At 43.1% G+C, this 27,964-nt stretch overlaps 1 protein-coding gene across 12 annotated transcripts; it reads left to right on the top strand.

Annotated features, from left to right (window-relative positions):
• The first annotated feature begins 41 nt into the window (after positions 1-41).
• tpm2 (tropomyosin 2 (beta)) lies at positions 42-27,956 on the top strand. 12 transcript variants are annotated; one of them, XM_072714809.1, is made up of 9 exons: positions 42-378; positions 4,281-4,406; positions 14,325-14,458; positions 15,216-15,333; positions 16,752-16,822; positions 17,780-17,855; positions 19,922-19,984; positions 20,086-20,155; positions 24,421-24,662. In XM_072714809.1, exons 1-9 carry the CDS (start codon positions 265-267, stop codon positions 24,498-24,500), a joined length of 852 nt encoding a protein of 283 aa, XP_072570910.1. In that variant the 5' UTR covers positions 42-264; the 3' UTR covers positions 24,501-24,662. The 12 variants fall into 12 exon arrangements, with proteins under 12 accessions (XP_072570910.1, XP_023649587.1, XP_023649588.1 ...); XM_023793819.2 differs by lacking the exon at positions 24,421-24,662 and adding an exon at positions 26,862-27,956 and having other exon boundaries at positions 44-378; XM_023793820.2 differs by lacking the exon at positions 17,780-17,855 and adding an exon at positions 18,626-18,701 and having other exon boundaries at positions 45-378; positions 24,421-24,656.
• Positions 27,957-27,964: the final 8 nt, after the last annotated feature.

The following is a 27,964-nucleotide window of genomic DNA, read 5'->3' as shown; positions in this document are numbered from 1 at the left end:
CTAAATTCTAAGGCGATTCTACAGAACAAATCACAGGCGGCCGACGTCAGGGACCCGACTGACCTCCCCAAAAAAGTCCCGCGCGGCTCCGTGTGCGCCCCTGCCTCCCTCATTACCCTCCCCGCACGCTTTTTGTTCTATCACTCGACTCCAGCTGCTCGCGGTGCTGCTCCACCACCTCCTCCTTCTCCACCTCCTCCTGTTTCTTTGGCGTCAACTTTGAACCACTTTTATTCTCGTTGGGCTCAAAAAACAAAAGCAACGATGGAGGCCATTAAGAAGAAAATGCAGATGCTAAAACTGGATAAGGAGAATGCCATGGATCGGGCTGAGCAAGCCGAGATGGACAAAAAGGGGGCAGAAGACAAATGCAAGCAGGTAAGTTCGTTGCTTATATCAGCAGCCTGATTAAATCAGTCCTCTCGAAGTGCCCCAGTCTACAACATGAATATATTGTAAAAACACACAAAAAAAGAAAACCCTGAACTTCACATGACTTGCCTGTATCATCTACCATCTGTCACAAGTATGTGCGATTAAAATCATTAGAATATTTACTTATTTTAGGTAATTTTCTTGTAAATCATAATCGTCAAAATATCTCTAACTTTGACATAGTTTTGCCACGATCAAAAACTGCTTTTTTCTATTTTATACATATTCATATGGCCAATTAAAACGTGTTCAAATATTGTAATTGTTTTTCCGAATCAGTAGGATGGTAGTATAATTCACCTTATTTAGTATCTATGCAGCATTCCAAATTGATGAGTGATAAAATGCAATTATAGATATCGATTCTGCATTTCGCTTAGGTCAGCTAGAGAAACGTGATCGCAAACAGTGTTACGTCCCCTAACCCACAGCAAGAGTGGGTTTGATAGTTCATGAAGTCCAACGTGAATCTGTGAAATTAGATACGTTGTAAATGTATTATTACAGAATTTATGTAAAGAATGTGGTAAGAAGTAACGTCTCCCTGGGCTTCATATTAAAAGAAGCAAAAGTATCCTGTTTCCTGACTTGACTTTCCAAGGAGACCCATTCATCTATTTTCCAGCCACTTATCCATAGATAGTCTAGTGGAGACTCACAGACCAGATGAACGGGTTAATCTTATTTGTAGGTGTATTAGCTGTTGTATTTTTGACTGTTCTATGGATAGGAGTGAAGCACTAACATGAGTCATTTGTGTTTTAACATTCTCAAGGTCAGACTGATTGAGTACATACCAGATTTGTGGAGCAGATGTCAGTTGTGCTGCTGAACATGCCATGAATAGGAGGGGGGGGGTCATACTGTTTTAATTAACCCTCTTCGTGCAGGTGATGACACATCACCGCTGCCATCTTTTTGATCAGCAGATGGTGGATGCCTTCAGTCAAAGTTTAGCGGTTTGGAAAAGCCAGACCTTCGAATCATTTGGCATTATTGTTGAAGGCTACTGGAGGATGTATGAAACCAGCCTTCTGATCTTCATTTGAAGTTCTCGCATTGCTTAAGTTGCATTGCGAGGTGTGGGCCATGATGGCTGTAGAAACAAACTTTCCAAGTGTTAGCTAGTATCGACCATTTTGGCTTTGCAGAATTTTAAAACCTGTTGAATCCCTGAATTCAAAATTCAGCCTAGCCTCTGCTGAAACACTTTGGAATGATGGAATATACGGAATAGGCCTCACCCTCCAACTGTGACATCTCACTCTCGCTATTTTACCTACTGTCACCCTTCTCTCTTGGCCCATTGGAAGGTTGCCTGCTTCAGGAACCGGTCAATGAGCTGACACTCTCTTTCAGATGACCTTGGTTGTTGTTAAGGCCATCCATCCATGCTGCCTTGATCTCCATGACTCAATAACCCCTTTGAGACACCGGACATAGCTCCTTGAATTTCCTAGCAGATAATTCAGGCATTGTCCAGAAAGGAACATTCCAAAACAGTGAAGCCCCCTCGTAATTTTTCCTCATGGCGAATCACAAAGGCATTGGGCCTTATTCTCTTGTGGCTGCTTTTTTTTGCCTGAATGACGCTGATTTTTCTCCTGCTCTGTTGGGAAATGACATTCTTTAGATATAATATTTCATAATCAGCGAGGGAAAAAGTGCTGAACTGAGTTAACCTGCTTGATGCTAGCGCCTTTCCTTTCAATAGAGTCCAGACAGCAGTATTTCTAGCAAGAAGGTACTTTACCATTGTCCAGGATCAACTCAGAATAGAGTGCAACAGTTCGCAGTATTGCACTAACATAAGGTGAACATAAGTGTCTTAAAGGTACAGTACTCATTTGCTCATTACAGGTCATAGACTTATGCTATTGACTAGTTGTTAACTAATGTGAAATTTGTTTCATAATCTTAAATAAGTGGAACTGAAACTATCTGTCCCATTTTTTGAGGTGATGTCCTTCACTTCTCTGTAAAGGTACAGTCCTGGGTACCTAGTCTTTGATATATTGGTTTCTATTCAGTTACGGCAACATAAAAATAGAGTTTCTGAATTAGTCTTTATTTTCTGCCAGGCTTCTGCTACTTCAGCTTCAGGTTATGGCTGTTATCACAGTTACAGTGATAAATAAGATGAAGAAAATGTTAATAATTTTGCCCCAAGAAAGGAATCCATCTTGGTGCATTCCAATCCATTGTTTTCATCTTCCATGATGGTGGTCTTGCTGTCATAGGTCTATTTTCGGTGTTTTCAATGGCATCCACCGTCTGTCACAATAAAAAGGGGGGCACGGCTTTTGTCGATCCTGCACCATGGGTCAAAGACGCCACCTTGGTGGCACATGGGACCCCAGCAGTGCCAAAACGGGGACAACAAAGGCCATGGCTATTTGTGAACTGGAAGCCTTAATGCCTCGCATAGCTGGGGACAAAAGGCCGACAGAATCTGACAGATGGGGCACTAGAATAACAGTGTGCAGTTCTGCAAAGATTTTTGCAGTTCCGCTTTTTTCTTTTCTTAAATTTTAAAACTGCCAGGTGAGTTTGATGATATGCGTTATGTAGCAGATCTGCCTGCCTTGTGCCCGTAGCTTCCAGGATAGACTCTGAATAGGATAAATGGTTACAGAACATGGATGGTTGATTGGTTGATTGGTTGATCTGCTACTGTTAATTTTGAACATGAGTCAAGTGTATCCTGAACACCATGAATTATGGAGGTTTTAGAGGACAGAATTCCACAATAAAAGAAGGATGTTTGTCCCAAGCATTTCCCAACCTCTGAGCCTATTTTGATAACCGGACTTGGGCCTTTGGGTCAGTCGTAGCTTCAAAAAAAGCTGCTGTAGTTGAAAGAATACTCAAAAAAGCAAAGCAATGTGCTCAGTTCAGAGTTTCTCTTTGAGTGCTGTGGCTGATTTCTAGGCGATAAATAGGAAGTAGGTCCATTGGTAGTGGGCTGGCTGAAGGGACCATCCACACGCATTCTGGGGGGGTACTCTTTGTAAATCTGCCCCCATCCATCCCAAAAACCTCTGCAGCATTCAGCTTTCCACCAACATACCTCACAAGCAGCACATGTTGGCTCAGAGGTCACAATAATCCAAATGAACATAAGCAGAAAACTTCACAAACGCTGCAATATTGATAATGTTTATAGTTTATAAGGAAAATAGGCTCATGACTCTGTCTATCCATTATCTAACCAAAGTTTGCTCCAAATCTGTGTTAGCAATTGATATCTGCTGTTGTTTGCCTTCAGTGTTTGGGGGATACAAATGTAGCTGACACTGAATTACTGTTCATTTTTTTAATCACTTATGGATGAATTCATATGGCATTCGGCCAGAAAAAAAAGGTGAAACACAAGGCACAATTTGTCTTCTGTTAATGAGCTTATCATGAAATGACTTAAATGACTTGTTTGTATGCAACCAAATTATTACAGTCCAAATTATATTTATTTTAACTTAAGTGATTTAATATAGCTTTCTGGTTAATATATATTAATAGTTTTCCTCTCTATAAAATCACAGAAAAACAGTCTTAGTCTTTATTTGCAGAAAGGTGAAGTTACGTTTCAGGTTTAAACAATTAATCACCATTTTTTAAAAATTATCTACTACTTTAAACTTGAAAACTTCATTAATCAAACCATGAATTCAGAAGAATGGTGAGCTAATCCGGAAGCGAAGGGCTGGCCAGTCGAGGCTGGTTGTCATTCTGGAAGGTTCATTTTGGCGTTGTACTTGATTTATATGAACCCAGGACTGCGGTGATGATCTTGGACTAAGCAAAGCAATCTGTGGTGAAACGCCCCCCCTCCCCCCCATTTGCAGCTGGAGGAGGAGCTGCTCGGCCTGCAGAAGAAGCTGAAGGGTGTCGAGGACGAGCTGGACAAATCGTCGGAGTCGCTGAAGGACGCACAGGAGAAGCTGGAGCAGGCCGAGAAGAAGGCCACTGACGTGAGTGGTATAGCCAGGTCTCTCTGCTGGTCCTTTCTCTAAACAGCTACTAAATCACATTTATAGCCATAATGTCTCACTGACCATCCTCACAGTCCTACCTCATGTATTAATTCTTTATATATATACCTTTAAATTATATACCCCCTCATTAATCATCTACCTTGCTTGTGTGTTGACATTTACAGCACAAGTTTTTTTTTCTTTGCCTCTAGCTTTTTGTGAGTTACTGTGTATTACTAATTTCAGACCCATTGGTAAGTCTATAAGATGTATAATGTCCTACCTCTTGTATTAATTCTTTATATATACCTTTAAATTATATACCCTCTCATTAATCATCTACAGTCCTACCTCTTGTATTAATTCTTTATATATACCTTTAAATTATATACCCCCTCATTAATCATCCACAGTCCTACCTCATGTATTAATTCTTTATATATACCTTTAAATTATATACCACCTCATTAATCATCCTCATAGGCCTGCCTACAATATGAACTCATTGAAAAACATACTACAAATGCAAAAATATCAATGATAAAATCCCTGCTTCAGATTATGTATTCTGCCTATTTAATCACACTAGTAAAGATTACACATTTGCACACATACTTGATGAAACACAAAATGAATGATCGTCATACTTTATACGGTGTGTCAGCTGATCCAGTATGTGCATACATAAGATCTCTCTGTAAGATCTAGACTTTTGGTTTGACTTTTATTAATTTGCATTTTTTTATATGAACTAGGTAAGTTCAAAATACCTGTAGTTATGATGACTGCAAATTCACTGATCTAGTATGATTTCTGTTGAGTGTGTTAGGTGTGTGAAATATTATAGGGCAGATGTCGACCACAAGACAGGGAAACAAAGCAATGGGGTCTCATCAAACCCCAATGATTTTATTCACACGAATCAGTCAGAAAACAATTATATACTGTTTCACAGAACAAAAAAGAATGGTATGGAAACCCTCAACTAGAAGAAACTCAAAGAAACTGAGCAAAAATAATGGCTCTTCCAGTCCAAATAATTAAAAGGTCACTGTCCTTGGAGACATTTTCTCCATGCCTCCACATGGGTCCACTCAGCTGATCCTGTTTGACTCCCAAATCAGACCGAGCTGGGTTTTGGTACCAGAGGATAACAGTGCCGCCTATCCTTTGCCATCCAGATCCGAATCATCACTCACATCCGGCCCGTTTTCCTACCTCCTGCTGGCTCCTTGGTAATGTTTCACACCGAAAAAAAATATATACTATAGCTGTGTCTGAATTCAAGGGCTATATCCTTCGAATGACATGGTCTACGTAGCATTGTAGGCTACATCCTTCGAAGGACCACGCAGTTGTGGGACATGTTGGGCTGCGAAGGGTCCACCCGTTGGATCCTTCGCAACTCTGCAAAAGAAGGATGTGTTCCTAGACTACATTTGAAGGAGCCTTCGAACTGGGACGTATTCCGTCTTTGAATGCAGCCTGAGAAGGATGCAGCCCCCGGATTCAGACATAGCCCGCATCTTACGAAGGTCCAATGGAAAGCCTTGTCAGATGGGATGGTCTGACCCTCATCACCTATACCCACCTATACCCACCCTTGAGTCATGAAGCACTGCTCTTATTGTCTGGCAGGGACACACCCACTTGACCTCTGTGCAATGAATCTTGGGATATGTTGGACTGCAAAGGATCCATTGGGTGCATCTAAACATTTGAAGGAGCCTTCTAAATGGGACAGCCTTTTCGCTCTGCTATGACATATTCGATCTTCAAATGCAGCCTTTTGGGGTTGTAGCCCCTGAATTTGGCCACAGCCTGTATGTGCCGGCTGTATTTGAGCTTCAAAGCCAGAAGATGTGGACACACTAGATAGTTCACCTGAATTTCCTATACGTCTAAAACAGTTCTGTGGGGCATTAGTGGCCCTGAAGCCATATGGGATTTTGTACAAACTTGTTTCATAATTCCCAAAGTAAATTGCTTTAATTTAAATGCAACAGTACAGAGGGGGAAAACATTTTAAACATCTCTTATAATGTTATAGGATATATTTTATTAAAGGCAATCATTTCATTTAATTCATTACATCTTGTATTATGACTGAACTTTTCTGACTGCCCTAATGTGCCTGTAAAATTCCTGCATCTAGAACGGTAACCTCAGATCTCAAAATGTTCTCTCGCCCCCTTGTGGCTGTAGTTGACACTGCATAGGTGTCCGCAGCCAGCACCTGTTTGCTAAATGCAACCAGCCCCTCCTCACTCCTCCACTCACTTTACTGCAAAACCAGCTAGGGGCAATGCTAGTCGGCGACAGCTGGGGTGTGGTAAGTGCTAAAGTCCACCGCTATCACATTTTGTAAACACATCATAAACCTTGTCAGCACCTCTGAGCTCCCACTCGTTTTAATGAAGGTAAATAAGTTGTAGATTTTTTTTGTAGTTGCTCATTGGATTTTGTTTCCTGGTCTTATGTACAGTTGGCCTACTTTAATCCACAGTGACTATTTGTGTCATATTTATTCTGACCACAGATTATGTCAAACCGCATAACTTTAGTAAGTCCAGCACCACAAACCCATAGAATATTGTGTACTGAGGCACACTAAGGTTCTCATGTGGTTTAATTTTGTAAATAATATATATATATATACGGCTCAGATATTATACATCTTATAGACTTACCAATGGGTCTGAAAGTAGTAATACATAGTAACTCACAAAAAGCTATAGGCAAAGAAAAAAAAACTTGTGCTGTAAATGTCAACACACAAGCAAGGCAGGAAGTAGGAATGTTTAAAGTCTCAGCGAGAGTACCTGGAATATTCAGCTCTTTAGCTCCTAACTTGATCGCTATACACATATCTCATCTGACCCAATAGTGGTGGCCAACCTTATCCAGAAAGGGCCGGTGTGTATGCGGGTTTCTGCTGCACCATCCTAATTAGATTACTAATCAGAGGACTGATTGGCTGAAGAGTCCTCACACCTGGGTTTGAACAGCTGACCTAAAGATTATCCCAAAAATCTCCAGACACAACCGGCCCTTTGCGGATAAGACTGGCCTCCCCTAATCTCACTCAAGGTACCTAAAATCTATAATTATATATTAACGAGTAAAATCAGAACATAACCAGTTTACAACGAACTGGGTTATTGGTGAGAGAGGGTGGCTTTGAGCTAGCTTTACACCAAGCTGGAAATGAGCAGGTATTTAAAACAGATCCCCACATGCAGATACACCCCTGTGTTGGTGATAGTGGAGCCGTAGCCTTGGTAACAAGAATAATATAATAAAGGTCCTAATAGACCATCTATGGCTGGTGACAGCTGTGCTCTCCGTGGGCAGGAAAAACACAACCGGGACCAGAGGGAGCTAAATGGGAAACAGCAGAGCTGGCAATTACTGATGAAAAAAATGAAAAAAGAACAATACTAGGCTTTATGCCTCCCAAGAGCGATTCCTGCATCTCCAGGCCCCAGAGCCTCTGCCGTTGCTCAACCTTACAATTTTGAAGCACCAGCAGTAATCCGATAACATCGGTCAAGTTTAGATCTCTGGATGTGGCAAAGAAATGCTAACAGACACATCCAGATTTGCCCGTATCATGCTCTTTTGGTAAAATGCATCCCATGAAAGAATTATCCTGACTTTAGTTTCCTCATAGAATATCCATAACACTTTAAAAGTGCCATGTTGGGATGTATGTGTTGCAACAATCATTATCCACAAACACTGTGCTCATCTCTCGAAGTTATGTAGGTGTGTTGTTTGGTTGGTAACTCTATACTGAACAGGCTTGTAGGCTCACCAAAGCTGTAGCAGTTCTACCACCAAAATATTCCTGCTTGATCATACTACATTTACAGTGGCCCTCAAAATGCACAGTGCTACAGCATCTGAAATGCATGGTGGCCCTTCTCTTAATCATTTCCAGGTCATCCAGGAAATACTACCCCCCCAACACCCTTTGATGAAGGTTCTACCCCAATACCATGAACACAAACCCTCGGTAATGTTCTGGTGAATGCTCTCATAGCTGGTGTTCAGAAATATTCCGCCTCTCTCTGTCATGCGGATGAAATGAACACTGGTATATTTTTTTAAGTTCGGTTCCGCATCCTTTTCATTCCTCTCATTCCTGAGGCCTACCCCTTTCTATCAGTGGTCTTGTTTTATCACCTTGTTGGTTGTAGGATTCTCTTTATAAATATTTTTAGGCGCCACTATGGCTTAGCTCTACTAATCAGAGGATGGTTTGACCAAGAAATTTTGTTTGGTATGATTGCAAATGCTCTAATGTTTAAGTAACTTTTCAGGCCAGAGATATTGTATGGGTCAGTGTTGCAATCTGGCAGAAAGTGAATCTGACATTCTCTTAACATACCTTAATACCTTTACCATTGCAGCTAGAGAAGACAGCTCTATTACAGTACCTCCGGGATATTAGTAAAACAGACAGTACATCGTATATGTAAACAATCCTGTCATACTAATAGACCAAGCACAAAACAATCAAGATTTTTTTTATTGTCTCATCATTAGATATCTGTTAAAACAATTTCATCACTTCACTGGGCCATGGTTGCAGGGCAATTGGGGAACCCTTCGGAAAATTAATTCCAACTATGTTACCAAAGAAGGACAGGAATTTAAAGGTTGCTTTTGTTTACAGTGGTGTGAAATCATACTTTCCAAAGCCTGCTCACTGTTTCACAACGACTGACGTCCTCCTGGTTTGCTAAGGGAAATACATTTCGCACACTTGGAAAGTACATGAGTAAGGCATCTATTCTCTTTGGCTAATAATCATTAAAACACCACCTTTAAATGTCAAACACAATCTTTAAAATGCTCACTTATACAAGTAACTTCTTAAGCGTTGCCAAGCGACCATGATAGTCGATGACTTCACTGCCTGAAGAGGCTGTCCACAAAGAAATTCCTATTTCCCACAACCCTCATTGATTTCCTTTAGCAAACAATGTTATGAATTGTGATTAACTCTTTTCCCAAAGTTAGACACTATGCACAAGAAAACAAGGGCATCCAGAGACACATATACCACAGACACCTTCCATTTTAATTGCTAATATGTCCCCATATTTTACTCATATCTGGTATCAGAAATTGAACACATTTCAAACCTTCACTGTGTTAATTCCATGACCAAAAAAAAAAAAAAACAAACAAAATTGAAACAATATTATTTAAAAAATAAAAGACCCCAGGACAACCTCCAGGAGAGGTGAGATGTCTGACGCTGCTGTTTTACAATAACAGTGATATGATGTGTTTTGGCTCTCAGCCTATCACAGAAGGCTACGACTTTTTCCTATTGGTCTTCGCATCCTGTAGGTGGCCATCACAGCAGAGTATGGCTCTTTCCTATTGGTCCTCATGTCATCCTAAACATGATTTGACAGGAAGTTAAGTTCCAAAGCCTACAAAACCCATACTTATTAATCTGCAGTTAATATACAGGCACTGTATTCATGAGTTAGTTATCAAGGATATATGTAGCTTGTCATACTTAAGCCCAGGTCTCATGTATTGCACAATGGGACCTTAGCACATGACACACGGATAAGTCCTACTGATTTTTCTGGGTTGTCTTCTGGATCTTTGACCTTTAGTTCTGTTTGTACTACAGATAGCTGTGGTGGTGAAATTTGTCCTTTGGAAGACCGCATGGGGAAAGCAAAACTGGATAATGGAGATGTACTGAATTTATTTTAGCTTTTTACAGGTATACAGTACCTCGATAGCAAGGCTCTTTAAATCTGGCCCTCAGTTCCAAATCCAAGCCTTGTTTTCACTTCTCCCAGGTAGTAATAATGACTGATTCTGATTGGCCACAGAGGCTTCACACCTGGCTCACAGCTAAAGGAAGGTTGGAAAATCAGCAGTGTTCTGCCCTTGAATAGCCCTGCTCTATACCGTCTTGGGTGGACCTTCGCTGATATGAGATGCTTAATTATAACGAAGTCATCAAATTGCCCTAAACCAAAAATGTTTCGGCAAAGATCAATATACTGGCATTTGTAGCAATGCTAATAAGCCAGATGTGCCATAGTTAGGGTTAAAGGCTGTATTTTAATTTTTCCTCTTCACATAGCCCATCACAAAGTAATATTTGTAGCATTAAAATATGAAAACGTGGCCCCATTCAACATATCGAGTAGTGGAATTTTAAGTTTGATCTCCAAGATTATAAACTCGGATTACACACGCGGTTTAACCTAGGGAAATAGTATCATTACTACGGAATGTAATTAGAGTAAACTATTAATTACACTGAGACACTATCGTGCGATGCCTTCTGGGTGCAGCATTCAGTAGTATTTACATTTAGCTGAAAAAATATGTAAGCAACAAAAAAAAATAGTCGCTGAACGTGTTGATCTTGTACTTAAGAGGGATGACTTTAACAATGTAGCCTACTGTAACTGGAGGTGCATCTGACTCTCGGGGAAGCCTTTGATCGCCCGCTATTCCTTTAACACTGGACCAGCCTCCGCCCGGTGACATCATGACGGCGGAGGGGGGAAGATGGAGGGCTGCGGGGTAGGCAGGGGATGCGGCCAAGTTCAACTTTGCCGTGGGATCGCAGCCGTAGTTCAGCCGCAGGCCCGCAGGGGAGGCAATGCGGACAGGGCAACTGGAAAAGCAGCGTCCCGATAACTCTTCACCCATAGAGGCAGTCTAAAAAAATAAATAACAAATCGCTGCTTATTTCATTATTATTATTTTAACGCTCACATCGTTATAATTAGTGTCATTGCAGTTTATTATACTGCAGACAGGCCGTCTTCGGAGCTCCAGAGAGCCCGTACCTTGAACGGCTTCAGTCATACGGAGTAGGACAGCTATAAGATGGCCGGGACAACGTCGATTGAGGCGGTAAAGAGAAAGATCCAGTCGTTGCAGCAGCAGGCAGACGATGCGGAGGACCGGGCCGAAACGCTGCAGAAGGAGGTGGATGCGGAGAGACACGCCAGGGAGCGGGTGAGGGTGACCGCGGGGAGAGTCACCGGGTACCCGGGCATCGGAGCGATACCCGGGTCTTTGAAACGTTTCAGTTTTAACGGGGAATAACGTCAGAACTGAATACTGGTTTAAATGTAATTGCTGCATGTGGTCATGTTTAATAGTGTGCTAATTAAGTTTATGATGGACTTAAGTACCAGCTGCGTAATAAGCCAATACCCATGTGTCTTTTTCAGATATTACGGACAGTTTAAGCTATGTCACTAAGTTTCCATTTTCCATATACTATGATAATTGTGGAAGATAAACATAAAACATCAACCTGTGAGAACATGAAGGCATATCGTTTATAAATGCGGAGTACATGGGGACAGTCATTTTTATTGCGTGAAATAGCACACGGAGCGCCACCACAGGGACGCTTGAAACTGATGTTTAGTTAGGCTATACGGGGATATTTCACACGGATCCGCAAAAACAATGTCGACCTGAGCGCTGTTTAAATATCCGCATGATATTTATTTTTTTACCTAAAATGAAAACTAAAACGGAGCAAGGCGTAAAAGTTTAATTTTGCGGCAGACGGCCGTAACCTGCCGCTTTATATGAATGATTTAAAGAAGGGGAGGCGATTTCCAGTCATTTGCGCTTCGGAATGTGCAGAGAAGTGGACGCACCCTTTTGCGATATGCGGTATATTTGTATATATTAATGTATATAGACAAATACCGCATACACACACATAGACAGCGTGCATGCAAGTGGGTTCAAAATGGTGGGTGGGTGGGTGTTGCCCATAACGACTGGTTACCAAGGAGCGGTCCCCTTTAACTAATAGCCTTATGGTACTGGAACATAGTGATCGTGTAACGACTGAGTTATTCTTTGGTTTAAATTAGATTCATTGTCATTGAGATAGTAACCGAAGTAAGGCTCAATTATTCTAAGGCTTGCACAGTTCTGTAAGGGCGGTGAAGGTCCCTGGCTTGTGTTTGATCTGGTTTTGTGACACGCTTTTTGCAGGTTGAAGGTGGACTGTCCTTGTCGCTGGATATTTAGTATAAATGCCGAAGAACCTAATGGGCTCTGGATTCTGCTTTTAATTTATTTTTTAAAAGTGGTGACATTGTGAACATGAGATGGGAATTTCTTTCAAAGATGTGTGTGGGGAAAAGCTCTGAAAGGTGACAGCCATTTGCGTCCGTCTGTCTGAATGACCTGGCTGCCCCCAAAATGAGAGCTCTGGGCTTCTGGCTGCGAATTACAGCCTGGCAGCCAGCAAAGCAATTAGACAATGCATTCCCCTGCACCCCTGCGTCACGCAGCCCGCGCAGTACGGAAAGGCTGCCTTTGCAGCTTATTTAGTGAACCAATGCAAATGTTCTGGAAGCTTCTCAGCTGTCATTGCTGTCTGCGGTTGATCAGTGGGTATCATGAACCTGTCATGTAAATACGGGCCCGAATATGAGATCGATGTTTTTTGCCAATGGATGATGATGAAGATGATGACGGGAACAAACGGATATTAAGTTTCAAAGGCTGAAAGGTGACCTGATGTTTTGAAAAAGCATGATATATGTGCAAGTTGAGTTCAGACTTGTCCTGAACTTCTACTATTTTAACCGTTCACTGTTTGCAGTGTATAAAAAAAAAAAACTTTTGACAAAGCTGAGCCCTGTAAGAGTCCTGGCCCCCTATCTTGATTCTCCTACCCCCCAGTCCAGTTTGTCCTGGCTCTACTCCCTGGCTGGCCACGTAAAGACGTTAATCATTTCTTAACATTGATGGGAAGCAGCGTGAGGAAGGTTTCCGGGGTCAAACGAATGTATCGATAAAGCAGACAGGAGAGAAACAGGGCCCTTCTCCTGGGAAACAAGTCTGCACTTTCTTTTGCGCTCTCTCTCTCTCTCTCTCTCTCTCTCTCTCCCTCTCTCGCTCCATGAAAATGAACAATTCCCTCTTCCTGCTACCTTAGACTGGGGTTTCTTATTAACAGTTGGCTCCCGTAGTTGACTGCGCGTGCCTGTGTGTGTGTTTTATTATAAATGATACTGTGTGGTGGCTTTTGAACCCGGTCCATCTGCTGCTGTTGAATACTGGCCTTGGCCACAGTGGAAACACCTTTAAGTGTTGCCCCCACAGAAACTCTTGTTGGTATAGCGTCTGAAAAGGATGCCGTCGTGAACGCTGGCATTATAAGTACCTATATTCTTTCCATTATACAAGTGTTTGTATTTAATTTTTAAGCAGCATGAATAAATAATTTCCATCTAATACCCTTGATGTGCAGTTCGTTGGTTGCCCGTCGTCTGGTAGCTGGTGCACAAATGAAATGTTGTGGGATTGATACTCTGGGAAAACAATTTTATTTTTTACAGATAAAATATTTACATGAATAATATCCATATATGGAGTAGGTAGATTGTGGTTAAATAGTTAATTAGCTCAGTTTAAATAGACAACCCAGTAATACTAGTAAATAAGTCACAGCTGGTGTGTTCAGGTCCTGCATTTAAAGGGGATTGACATTGTTAGGCTCCTGTTTTTAAAACAAATAGCTCCTTTCTTTAGACATTTATAACATGATATTCTGTAAGACACACTGATGGCTGCCTTTGAGAGTGTAATTTACATATTTAGAAGATACCTTTATCCAAAGCGTTGTACAGTTGATAAAGCAGGGGGTTAAATTATTCTCCTGGGAAGGGAATTTGAACCGGCGACCTTCTGATCACAGACACAGTGTCCTGACCCCCACCAAGCCACGCACCACCTGCCGCCTCGTCCCTAATGGCTGTCAGGCTGTCACTCTGATAGATGTCGCACCTTTATGTCGTCTTCATATGGACAGGGGCAGACTGTGTCCGGCTTTCCGGAAGCTTCTCGGCTGACCAGCGCTCTCTGTGTCTCTTCGCACAGGCAGAGGCCGAGGTGGCGTCCCTGAACCGGCGTATCCAGCTGGTGGAGGAGGAGCTGGACCGAGCCCAGGAGCGACTGGCCACCGCGCTGCAGAAGCTAGAGGAGGCCGAGAAGGCCGCAGACGAGAGCGAGCGGTAAGAGGGCCCGGTCGCCATGGTGACCCCACATTCAGTCACGCCCACTCCTCAGTGTCTCTCCTTAATGTGGATCAGGATGCTCAACCTATTGCTAGACACTTTCCGAATGTGACAAAAGCCTGATATCCTTTGTATCTATGTGTAGTTTCTCGATTGATGTTAATCTACGGCAAACTAATATCTACGGATTTTTTTTTCCATGTTATACAAATTGACTCTTGGGTACATCTGCAGGGCCCTACTGGAGTTTTTTATTTTTCACATAGCAGGTACATGTATCTGAAGAACAAGTATAGAAATAATGCCGCTGGGGGTGAGGGACCTTCTGATCACAGACACAGAAGCGTAACCCGCTAAGGCTTATGCCGCTCCCGAAATCTTTCCCAGTGATTTATTTTTTATTATATGTTAGTGTTATTTGGGGCTAATGGTGTTAGGAGCTTCCCTGTGCTGGACTGTAGCTGTATTTTAATGTTCATTGTAAATGGTACAAGCAGCTTTCAACTTGTGTAAATCTGACTTACATGAAATTTGACTTGTGTAAGGATTTCTGAAACGGATGACTTGCGTCAGTCGAAAGCTGCATGTGTAGCGCCCTTACCGGAGAAGCCACACTTCCTGGACAACGGCAGCTTCCGGAAGATGTTACGTTAGGCTAGATGCTCCACCGGTAGTCCTGTGCCGTGCTGAGCCAAGTCAGCTTGTGGCGTCCTGTATGGACCTCTGAGGGCCCCTCTCCTGTTCTCATCTCCAGAGGCATGAAGGTCATAGAAAACAGGGCAACCAAGGATGAGGAGAAGATGGAGCTCCAGGAGATGCAGCTTAAGGAGGCCAAGCACATCGCTGAGGAGGCCGACCGCAAGTATGAGGAGGTGGGTCAGCCATGTCCCATGCTTCTGCGGTTTGTGCTGGATGTCTCCCGGTAGCATTGAGTTGTGTGGTCTCTCTCTGCTAAAACAGTTAGGGTACACAAAGCCATATGTACTATCCGGCAAATTTGATGATGATGTATTGACTGAACTTCCAGTGTTTTTCCAGCTTGGTCACATGACTGCGGTCTCATACCGGTTGTTGTTCGAAACCAGTGTTTCTCCCAGTCCTCAGGGACCCCGAGACAGTCCATGTTTCCGTTCCCTCCCAGCTCAGAAAACATACCCGGTGTTCTTGATGGTTTGAGTCGTTCTTGATTTCGTGTTTGAGGTGTGCTGGAGGACTGGGCTCAGAAACACTGAGCTGAATCATTTGTGCGGTCACTGTCCCCGAGTTCTTCAGTTATGGCAAATCCCAGCGGATCATGGCGATGAAGAACAGATTCTTTCACTTCCCTTTGCATTGTGAATGATGGTGGAAATCTGCAGGGTCAGGCCAAGTTTGGGATTTGTGAGCGACAAGGTGAATGTTTTATGGGGACGGCCGCTCTTTGTGCCCATGCTGGACTGGGACTTAGCAGCGTTTGGTGGTATTTGTGCCCCCCCCCCCCCCACCACCGGGGTGGAATGGCACACATGCCGCCTTTGTGATGTCCAGTCGGCCCTCTGGTCTTCTGGCTGTGAATTAACATTCCTGTCTCTCCTCGCTTATTAGCCTCTTCACGTTGCATCTGGAGCTCGTTTAGACGGCGTGGTAATTGAATTATCTCGAGCCCCCCCACCAAACCCGCTCTAGCTGGAGGGCCCTGTGCAGACCTGTCAAGAATTTCCCCCATACACCACAAGGTTCAGGAGTCAGATTGTTGGTGCTGGGACTGACTGTGTTTTGATTAATGAGCTTATGCCTCTGTGTGAAAGGCGTGTTTCGGGTCAGGGCAAATGCGTGGGCTCTAAATGCCGGGGGCTGCGTCTTTAGCGGGGGGACGGCACCTGGGGTTTGGGGCAAAAACGAGCATCTAAAGGGGGATTGGAACTGGCATCCTGCTGAGGGATGTCGCAGCTCCCCTCATAGTCACCAGCACTTGTCAACACGCTAGGTGACATAGGCAACCGCCTAGGGCGCATTTTCTCAGGGGGGGGGGCGGCGATGTACGAAGTCGGTTTCATGCTGTCTCAGATGAAGGGTGGCCATGGTGAAGATTGCCTTGAACGCCACTACCACGAACACACCGGACATATCGCGTGACCTGGGTTTATGGCACATGTTTAAGGTGTGGATGGCGTTGACGGGGAGGGGAAGGGGGGCATCAATACTGAGCTGATTGAGACCTATCGTTAGCTCCCCCGGCCTCCTGGCTACGTTCTGGAGACCCTCTGATATGCTGTGGTTTGGATCAAATGGCTGTTATTGATCATTGCAGGTCGCTCGCAAGCTGGTCATCCTGGAGGGCGATCTCGAGCGCTCAGAGGAGCGTGCAGAGGTGGCAGAGGCGTAAGTCCTACTTTTTAACATGTATTTTATCGAAGTGCAGGATCTACAGTCTTAATTTAGCCACATGAGTTATTAGCACGGAGCTGAATGGTGGTACAGTGGTTATCACTGTCGCCTCAATACATCTGGGACTTGGGTTCGAGTCTCCCCCATGGCTCCGTGTGTGTGGAGTTTGCATGCTTCTCCCTCTGTTGTGGGGTTTCCTCTGGGTACTCCAATTTCCCCCCCAGTCCAAGAACATGCTAGGATTAACTGGAGATACCAAATTGCCCATAGGTGTGACTGGTGTGTGTGTGTGCCCTGTGATAGGTTGGCGTCCCATCCTGGGTTGTTCCCTACCTTGTGCCCATAGCCTCCAGGATAGGCTCTGGACCCCCATAACCCTGAATAGGCCAAGCAGTAACAGAAGATGGATGGATGGAGTTAATTTGCTCTGCTTTTGTCATAATCCGATGTATCCCCATCAGGACCTTGTCTGATGGTTTATATAATATTTACAATCTAATCATTTACAATGCAGTTTAACAAGCAATAAACTTGTGCTTCTTTACATGTAGAAGTGAATTAATTTTGTATTAAATCAACTAAACCTAGAGCTTCTGTCATTATATGAACGTAGCCTTTATGGTGCATGATGAATATCGGCGCCGAGATGTGACTCCTAAAGCAGCTGAATGGCCTTGATATGATTTAACCCTGTGTTACGTAGCTGCATCAGTCTAATGTGCTGCTGTTTCATAGGTACTTCATGAAAATATCAGCAGGTCCAGATAGCAGCTTTGATTTTCTATGATCTGTGCCCAGCTTTGTGGTGGGACATGTGAAGCACAGATGGCACCTGGGCTTATTCTCTCCCTCTGTTTTGTGATGCATGCCTGAATGTGCCCGTCCGGGACATGCCCGTCTCTCACGGCACCCCCGGCTCCTCCCGTGCCCCCATTTTCTGGACTAACTCAGCCGAATCCGGCAGCTGGAGGAGGAGCTTAGAGTAATGGACCAGAATTTGAAATCCTTCATGTCCACCGAGGAAGAGGTACAACTGCGGCCCTCGGGGCGGCTTGGCGCTTCTCACCGTGTCACTAAGCACTGCCTTTCCCGTCTGCCGTGCTCCGTATCCTGTTTCCTCTTCCTGTCACGCGGCTGAGGGCTGCTAAGCTCTCCCCGTGACCCATCCCATCCTCGCTCTAGCTTTGTGTGATCTCTGCTACCCCCCCTGCTCTGGTGAAGGAGGCAGATGTCCCACCAGGACCTCCAATAAAATTGGGCGTATATCGAGATCCCCAGGTGTAACTGTTAAGTATAATTTTAAAATTTGATTTAGTTTATGTAGTAAAACGCGAAATTCAACTCACTATTCCATAAACACCTGGCTTACCCTTTTATATATTTTCTATTTATAGTTTCTATATTTTATTCATGAGATCACCTAAATCGGAATCAAATTTAGATTTAGACGTAACATTTTTTGTGGTTAGCTTTGCTTTCCTCAAGTCTCTGACCGAAGGAAGATTGGCGCTGTGCTGTAAAACTAGCCAGCCGATCACCTTGACACTAAGGCGAAGCCTTGACGTCAGGGGCCTGTGTTTAGCATTGGTCTATTTAACAGGACGTTGAAGGGCGACTCAAATTTAGCAGCAGAGTCCCGCTGCTTCATGGCCCCCCAGCTGTGCTCCTCTTTCAGGAGGCGCCGCTGTGCGTGGATGCGGGGTTCTCCTCAGCCACCTTCACCACCTTCTGAACTCGCTCTCTCCTCCCCCCCCTCTCCACTCTTTTCCCCTTCTTTCTCATTTCGCTGTTGGACAGTAAATCTGGTGACCTTGAGGAGGAATTGAAAAATGTCACCAACAACTTGAAGTCTCTGGAAGCCCAAGCTGAGAAGGTACGCAGCTGAGGATATAGGGTCATTTGCCCTGCCCAGCCCCCCCCCCCCAAAAAACAACCCCAAGAACCCATCTGGTCTTTGTAGCTAACCATTAGTTTAAAGATACACTCTAATTAGTTGTTAAGTTTTACTGTAATTAGCTTCTCCTGATATAGGAATCTGAGGCCTTGAAAATTGAGAAATAAGTCAATCTGCTTCTGAATTGTTCCATAGATGGGACGCATTGATCAAACCACAACTTGAACCACCGCACATTGATCTAACCAACCAGGAACACCACACTGGTCTATGTATTGATGAGCAGTTCAGACTCCTTGCCTGTTCGAACCATTGGCAAGCAGAGACACATTTCGCTCTAGTGGCAGAAAAACACTACAAATTCATGCACTGTTTGGTATACTTGGGGTATTAATGTATTACGCACATGTTACTGATTCCCTTTCCTTCGTGTCTAATGATACACCGAAGTGTCTCAGTGCAGTCATGTGACATTCAGCCAGCCCCCTTGTATTATGTCCTGCCGTGTAGAGGGTAAAATAGAAAGCAAAAGATTTGTAACTAACTGGTTAATATTTAGCCTTAACCCCATGTGTCCCCTGTGTAATTATCAAAGTGCTTTTTACATGTAGCAGGTTAAGGAGAGTAATATAAATAGCGGTTGACCGCAGTTCCAGCTGGCAAGTCCGTCCGGTTCTGATCTTTATAAATCTGCTCCTTAAATACGCATCTCCCTGTGCTTTATCCTGATAAATATCTGTCTCTAAGCCCTCTGCTGTCTCCTGCATGTCTGGTTGAGTCACCACTCTGTTTAACACACACACACACACACACACACACACACACTGCTACACCAAGATTAATTCAAGGAGTACATGTAGAAATATTAATAGATGTTATGCATAGAGGACCAGCAATTTGTGAACACACTGTAGGTTGTTTTCTTTGGGAGAAAGTTTGGTTGATCTGCGTAATGGAGCGTTACTGACATTACCCTGCGTGAGGGGGCAGTATTTCAGTCCGTCTAGCATGGCCTAGGTACCCACAGGTGCTCATTTGGCAACAGTGTGACCCTACTTTAGTGCGGGTGTCACGTGACTCACTTGGCGAGGCAGGGAGTGTCAACATATTTCAGGTGAAATGAAAATCAGTGACACACACACACACACATAATGAAGTTAAATTTCTGAATGTTTAACATTTTCTACCTTTTTCTTCAGTATTCACAAAAGGAGGATAAATATGAGGAGGAAATTAGAGTCCTGACAGAGAAGCTCAAAGAGGTAAGTGGCTAAAGCTTCGCAAATAAGTTGATTATTTGTTCCAGCACCTTAAAACTGTGGTTATAGAGAACAGACTCTTATCTGTTGATTTTTTTTTACAGGCTGAGACGCGTGCTGAGTTTGCAGAAAGATCCGTCGCCAAACTAGAAAAGACAATCGATGATTTAGAAGGTATGTTTTCTGTGTCATTATCAGCCTGTAGCTGTGAAGCAGCAACTTCTAACATGAATGACCTTCTAGCTATTTCTGTGCATCTGGTACTTGCTTGCTAACAGAAACTGTTACCCTGTGTGACTCTCTTTTTCATTTTATATGATGATAGTATAATTACAACCTAAATTTAATAACTTGTTTAATAATGGGTCCTTTAGCTAGGAATTTATTTAAGAATACCGAGTCAGCTGTAATTAAATTTAGAAGATAATTGAAATTCTAATGGAAAATTTTAGCTGTAATAACAGTGGAGGACCAGAATTGGTCACTAGCATTTTAGATTAGATTAGATTAGATTCAACTTTTATTGTCATTACACATGTACAAGTACAAGGCAACGAAATGCAGTTTAGGTCTAACCAGGAGTGCAATAAGCAGTAAGTGCAGGATAAGGTATAAGCTATAAGTGCACTTAAATGGGATATGTGCAGGGAGAAAGTAAGGGGAATATTTACAGATGGATATACTGTGAGCATAATATACAGATTGCTAGTGACTATAATCAGAAATTTACTAATAGATGAACAATATATACAGGTTGCTATTAACTGTGATCAGGAATTGCCGATAGATATGAACATAATGTACAGATTGCTATTTCTAGATACAAGTTGCTATTTCTAGAAACAGGAATTTACAAATAGACATTTACAGATATATATAATCAGAAAATTACAACTGTATTGTGCAATGGATAGTGCTTTCCAAATATGTATGTGCAGTGTAGTTCATTAAAAATTAAATAGTGCAATGATAATGGAGAGAGTATAGGAGTGTGTGAGGGGGGGCAGGTGTCAGTGGGGGGCAGAGTTCAATAAGGAGACCGCTCTGGGAAAGAAGCTGTTCCTTAGTCTGCTGGTTCTTGACCTGGGACACCTGAAGCGCCTACCGGAAGGGAGGAGAGAAAACAGTTTGTGGGCGGGATGAGAGTAATCCTTAAGAATACTGCGTGCTCGACGCATACAGTGTTTCTTCTGCATGTCCTCAATGGCTGGAAGTGGAGTCCCTATAATGCGCTGGGCAGTTTTCACCACCCGCTGCAGTGCCTTACGCTCAGCAACAGAGCAGTTTCCGTAGCAAACTTTTACACAGTTGGTTAGGATACTTTCTATTGTACAGCGATAGAAGTTCACCAGGGTGGCTGAGGACAGCTGGTTCTTCTTAAGTGTTCTCAAGAAGAAGAGGCGCTGGTGAGCCTTCTTAACCAGGCTAGAGGTGTTGGTGGTCCAGGATAGGTCCTCCGAAATGTGGGTCCCCAGGAACTTGAAGGATGAGACAGGCTCAACAGCCATCCCGTTGATGTAAATGGGTTCATGTGAACCTCTTCTTCCCTTCCTGAAGTCCACAATGAGCTCCTTGGCGTTAGTGGTGTTAAGGAGCAGATTATTGTCCGTGCACCAAGTGGCCAGGTGCTTGATCTCCTCTCTTAATATGAATGAATATTAATATTAAATATTAATTACCTTAATTAAATATTAATATTTAATGAAGGTAATACAAAGAATCAGTGTAATATGAAACATGTATCCATTAAATATCGTTTTGGCAGTAGTGTCATTGTAATAGCTGCTTGTGTACACCTTTTCATGGTATATTTGCTACATATGCTGTTTTAGCTTATCCAGTGGCTATTTTCTTGTGGATTTTTATTGGGTCAGTCCAAGATGAAGTTTTACTGTAGGAAAACTACAGTGTCAACTGCAGCGCCTGTAACCTTTTTAGGTGTTGACTGTTCTGAAGTCATTTTACAAGCATGGTTAGAGGAACTTCTGAGTGGATTAGTGTCCCCCAAGCCGAGAACCCGTAACCCTTTGAGTCTCACCCGTGTGACTAATGGAGATTGAGAGCAGCTGTGGGTGATGCATGGCTTGATAGATCCCTGTTTTGGACACCTCAAGTGGAAGCGGGGGGGGGAGGGGTTATTGGGAGTGGTGTCGAGCTGTGGTTCTGCATGTGGTGTGGAGCGATAATCACGGTAGTGGTGTAAGGTTCGTGGTTCACGTGTGAAGACTGAGTTAAGGGAATTTTGGTTTTAGATATTAAACCATCGATGGCAAATATACATTCATATTTAAAAATCCTTTTTCAATTATTCCATCATCTTTGTCCATTTGTTTGATCCTGCAGTGGTTTGGTTTGTTTGTTTTTTTTTACTTTTTTCTTTAATTTGTTGTTTTGCTTGTTTGTTCGCATGCATGCCACTGTGGTCATCCAGTTCTTATTTAATTTTACTGAGCCTAAGTTGTTTTTCCGCTCACCATCTCGCTCTCTTTCCACCCCGTGTGTCTCTCCCCCTCTTCTCTGGCTCTGTCTCTTCTCTCCTGGGCCCCATCAGACGAGGTCTACTCCCAGAAGCTGAAGGGCAAAGCTCTCAGCGAGGAGCTGGACCTTGCCCTCAACGACATGACCACACTGTAGATGCCTCTGTGCCGATCTCCTCCTCCTCTCCTTCTCCCCTCCTGCTCCTTCCTGTTGCTCCCTTTTTCCTTCTCCGTCGAGCGCTCTCTGCTTCACAGTCACTCCCTGCCATTGGTCTCCATTCCAGTGTGCCGTTTTGCTTTTTGATTTTGAAAGGCGTTCTTGGCCCCCCTCAGAAACTTTCAAAACGAGGATGAAGTCATATTTGATACACGATGGAGGATTAGCTCACCCTAAATAATGAACGAGTGCTGGTTAGGGCCAGTAAAATCTCCCCGTAAAAATACCCGTGTTTACTTAACCATTTATGGAAAAAAATTGCATCCCACGCATTTCCTACACTGGATTATTTTGTTTTCTCTTTCTGCGTCTGAGAATAATGTGCTCTAGTGAGTCTTCCTCCACATTAGAAGAGACACAGGAACACATTTTTGTCAGTCCTACAATGTTTATCTCCTGAGATGTGATCTGCTGGAAATGGCCAATATCTAATTCTGTATCACTTTCTTCTCTACTGTCGTCTCATCTTCTATAATAAACATCTAAAAACTCTCTCCTGATTTCCTTTCTGTTTTTGTTTATGTCCATGCCTTGTTCATTTTTGTTTGCAGTATTTTCCATAATGTTTAGCTCTCAGTGGATATTTAGCGGCTGTAATAAGCGTCAGCTCATTGGCACCTTCACTAAAGCTCTCATTGAGGGAGTCATCCGGCCTAGAGAGGGCATGTGGACCACCTGCCGCTCTTAGAAGGGCATGATGATACAATTGAAAACTTACTGTATTTGCTAATTAAAATACATGGTAATTTCGGATAAAACATTTATTAATCATTTATGATTGTAAGCATGGGCTTCACCTTGTTTGTTCAGGGTTACTGCAGCTAATTTTGTTGACATTAAATGATGATGAATCCTTTATTTGCCAATTGCACAAGAACAAATACAGGTAGGTCAAATTTGTCTCTTTGCCGAAACCATCTTGCTCTCCATAGCTTGGGGGTCACAGTGCAGGGTCAGCCATCGTGTGGCTACCCTGGGGCTGGGGGTCAAGGGCCCACAGTTATGTGACTGTGCTGCCGAGGTCAGGGCACAAACCGTCAATCCTCTGATCACAGGCAGAGAGACTTAGAGGCCACTCACTACCCCGTCCCCCACCGTCATCATTATCCATGTTACTTTTTCATTTTTCCAGCCATTAATAGTTATGCTACACGAAATATATCATCTGCCTTTGGTGCTGAAGGATAGTGGCTTGAGAACGGTGTCCCTCTAAGGCCTAAGGTTTGTTAAATATCCTGCAAGCCCTAATTCTTATGAATCTCTTTTATTAGTGGTTCACCTCTCGTGTCACAAGGTGTCCGTGGCTGCAAATGTACCTTCTGCTGCAATGGTCCTCTTTGTAGGTAGTGAGGTCAAGCAGAAGTATTTTTGCTTTACTGCTTTGAGGTGACTTACACTCTCATTAATAGACGTCCCTGAGGACACCAGTTAAACGGAGCCTGTTTAATGTTTAAACCTTCTATCTTAAGCATAGAATCATTGATATCTTAATAGCTTATTATTGTTTATGAGATTAGTCTGGTGTTAGGAATACTTTGTTCAGAATCCTTGCTTCTCCCATATTCTACCTGCAGGTTTCTGCCTGACGTGTCCTCACTCCCTACCTTGTTCATGTCTCTCCCTCTAACTCAGCCAGTATCTTCCTGTGCATCTTCCTTGGTCTCTCTTGCACTAACCTCTCTCTCCTCTCCCCTCTCTCCCCCTTTCCCTCCGTTCTCCCTCGTCCGCTTCCATGGGCGCCACAGATCGCTTCTACAAGGAGGTTGAGAAAAACCGAGTCCTCAATAACGAGCTGAGGGTCGTGCTCAATGAGCTCAGCAGCTGAGCCTCTGCTGGCCGCCGCTTGGGGAGCCGCCGCTTCTCTTCACGTCTCGCACCTTTTCCTGTCACTTCTGGGCTGCTGCCTCTTTGTTCCTCCTCTTCTTCATTTATAGGGATTGACTTACTGAATTTAACGTGCCATTTATATCTACAATGTAAGTTTTATTTGTCATATTTTTGGAGAGCTAGTCATTGGGGGGGGGGGGGGTCCTGTATTTATGCCAGTCTTGGCTCCTTGGTGATCAAAGAAGACCAAGAAAGTTGGTGTAGGTGTATGTAGCATTTGGGCTTCCAGTACAGTCCATCACCCTAAGTGTAAAGAAGACTTAGCCTGAAGTAGACTGCCTTGCCGTTAGTTTTACACAATGGAAACACGTAACAGACAGTAACAGTGAGCAGATATGCAAACTTATCACAGACAGCTGCCCTTCCTGATCGAATGGTGTCCACCTGCAGCCAATACATAGATTAGTATGGGTAGCATCCAACTGTGGCTAATGCACAGTATTGAAAGGTGGGAGACCTTGATCAAAGGGACTAGCCTACAACTCTATATCTCTCTGCATAACATGTAACATAGGTTTCCACTTTAGACAGGAACTATTTGGATAAGTAGGTTTTAATGTGTTTAGATGACTTGTTACTGTATCAATGTATAAATTGATTTGTACATTGATTGAATGTATTTTACTCTAGTCAATGTGTATCTTAACTGACACCTCGATAGGCATTCTAGAGCTTGCAGTTCATTGCAGTATATACCCACCCCTGGATTCTATTTTAATATAATACAACCCCCCCCCCCCTTTTTCATTTTATATCACTAATTATTCATAATGGAAATATGAGGCTGGAGAACCTCACTGGTTAGTGAGAGGCCTTTCATTTCCTGGTTAGTGAGAGGCCTTTCATTTCCTGGTTAGTGAGAGGCCTTTCATTTCCTGGTTAGTGAGAGGCCTTTCATTTCCTGGTTAGTGAGAGGCCTTTCATTTCCTGGTTAGTGAGACGCCTTTCATTTCCTGGTTAGTGAGAGGCCTTTCATTTCCTGGTTAGTGAGAGGCCTTTCATTTCCTGGTTAGTGAGAGGCCTTTCATTTCCTGGTTAGTGAGAGGCCTTTCATTTCCTGGTTAGTGAGAGGCCTTTCATTTCCTGGTTAGTGAGAGGCCTTTCATTTCCTGGTTAGTGAGAGGCCTTTCATTTCCTCGTTAGTGAGAGGCCTTTCATTTCCTGCCCCTGAAGATGAACCAGTCAGATGGACATTTGCGCTGTGAAGCTGTGTCGTTCGCCTGCCTCGTACGTTTTGAGTGTAAAACCGGAATCCCAGCCCTTACCTGAGCAGAGCGATAAGTAAGTGACTAGTTGTGCTGCTAACTAGTTAGGTGGTGAGCTTAGTGTGAGGATTTGCTTGCTCAAGTGAGGAGTATCTAGTAGAGAAGACATCGATACGGATTAAAAAGATTACCTCCCATTGTAAGGGGGGATACTGTTAATGGGTTTTTTATGGGACTGGGGAGTACAGTAGGCATAAATGCTAAGTTATCCTAATCATCAGCCCATTCGTTATGCAGAACGTTAGCTGTAATGAAGTGTTCTGTTGGGAATGCTTTGTATTTAATACACATCTATTAGCATTTTGCTAAATGTTAAACACTTTGTGTAGCACAGGTTACATCCTGTCCAGCTTGTCACTGATTAATTTCCTCATCCCGAGATCTTTGCTGTAACTTTTTTTTTTTTTTGTTTTTAATTCACTATTTGTTTGAAATCCAATTTCACAGAATGATTTTTATGTATTCGCTTGCTTGTTGCTGTAAACAAGAAGATGCCTGCTAGCCTTTCGACAGGTGGAAAGTTCTGGTCCAGAAAGTCAAAATCCAGACCAAGAATTTGTTTCAGCCAGCCAGTTGAGTACTTTGTGAATGTGACTCTTTATGCTCGACTTGGTTGGTTGAAACAAAATCTTAGCCTGGATTTTTACTTTCTGGACCTGAACTTTCCATTGCTGCCTCTCAAAGCATGCCCTTACGTGGCCTGAAATGTAAACCTTGTCCGATGTTTTTGCTGCACCAGGACCATAGTCACCTGGCTAAATTAACTACTTTAGGATACATAGCCCACATCACAGTTGAAGAGCATGTTGCATGGACTCCTCAGCGTCCGATAGCAGCCGTACATTGCGATTCCTGGTTTGAAGCAGGAGGATCCTGCATGGGTGCAGGCTGTACATTTAAATGTTTTATGCCTCGTGTGAAATATTGTAATGTAATGCTAATGCTTTGCCCTTCAAGGTCAGGCGCTTCCAACGGCTTGGAAACTCACCCTCGTGTTTTCCTCTTCTTTTTTTTTTCCCCTCCCCCCTCACCAGAGAAACTCTCCAACGCTAAGGAGGAGAACATAGGGATACACCAGGTGCTGGATCAGACCCTGCAGGAGCTTAACAATTTATAGAGTGTCACCTCTCCCAAAGAAAGGGAGGTGGGGATGTAACCAAGAGCAAAGCTTTATTACAGGGCCGGTCACACACCGACACGCCAGCATTGTACATCACACCTCCAGGAAGGATGGCTCTTACGGAAAGGGAACTCCATGTTAGATCTGTATGTCTAGTTGAGGGTAGGTGATAGATATGTGTTCTGCGTTTTTGAATATGGCTGCAGCAGTCTCAGCGTTTTAACATAGATAGCATTGAAACTTTCGCTCTCGCGACCTTCCCTGTCGTTTTCCCCACATAGAAATCACGTCCCCCGACGAAGTCTAACTAATGAATTAATCTTTTGCCTGAATCGCATTCATGTTATAACAAGCTTCGACGAATGAAGTCTTTTTAAAAGTTTGTAGCCTGTATTGAAAAATCTTCTGTCTTCTGTTAACAAAACGTTTATTTTCATGGACTGTTTTATCTGTGACCTTGATCTGCGTGGCTGGAGTATAACAATGGACTCTTAACTGGTAATAGGATACCATCCTCAGACAGCAGAATGGATAAAATACAGCTGTATTTGATTATTCAGAATTAGTAAAAGTGCTGTGTTGCCAAGACTTCAGAGCTTGTAAGTTTAGAAATGTCACCTTGAGAGACGGGCATAATGTTTTGTAATTACGACCACGATTTCTCTGGCCGTTTTTTTTTGTACTTAATTTTTATGAAATTAACATTGAAAGTTATTGCATTTGAGAAGATCGGTGAATTTTGATTCTGAGAAATCTTATGAATTCCTTGTGGTCATCTTTTGGTTGAGAATATTTTAATTTGATTCTTTTTGCTAATATGTACTGTACGTAATTTTTCCAAAGGCCTGTTTTTGACTGTTGTCTCTTGTCCCTGGGTACCAATTGGCAGTGTAGGTTTCTGTAACACTGGGAAAAAATGTATTATTGACCTGGAATGTGTTGCAGTTTTAAATTCAAAGTCTGAAGTTGCTCTTCTCCAAAATTAAATTTTCCCTGCATTTTTATCCTATGCAGTTG

The sequence above is a fragment of the Paramormyrops kingsleyae genome, chromosome 7 (genome assembly GCF_048594095.1).
Source record: "Paramormyrops kingsleyae isolate MSU_618 chromosome 7, PKINGS_0.4, whole genome shotgun sequence".
Taxonomy (NCBI): domain Eukaryota; kingdom Metazoa; phylum Chordata; class Actinopteri; order Osteoglossiformes; family Mormyridae; genus Paramormyrops; species Paramormyrops kingsleyae.
Note: the sequence above shows the minus strand (reverse complement) of the source record. Positions and strands in the feature narration are given on the sequence as shown.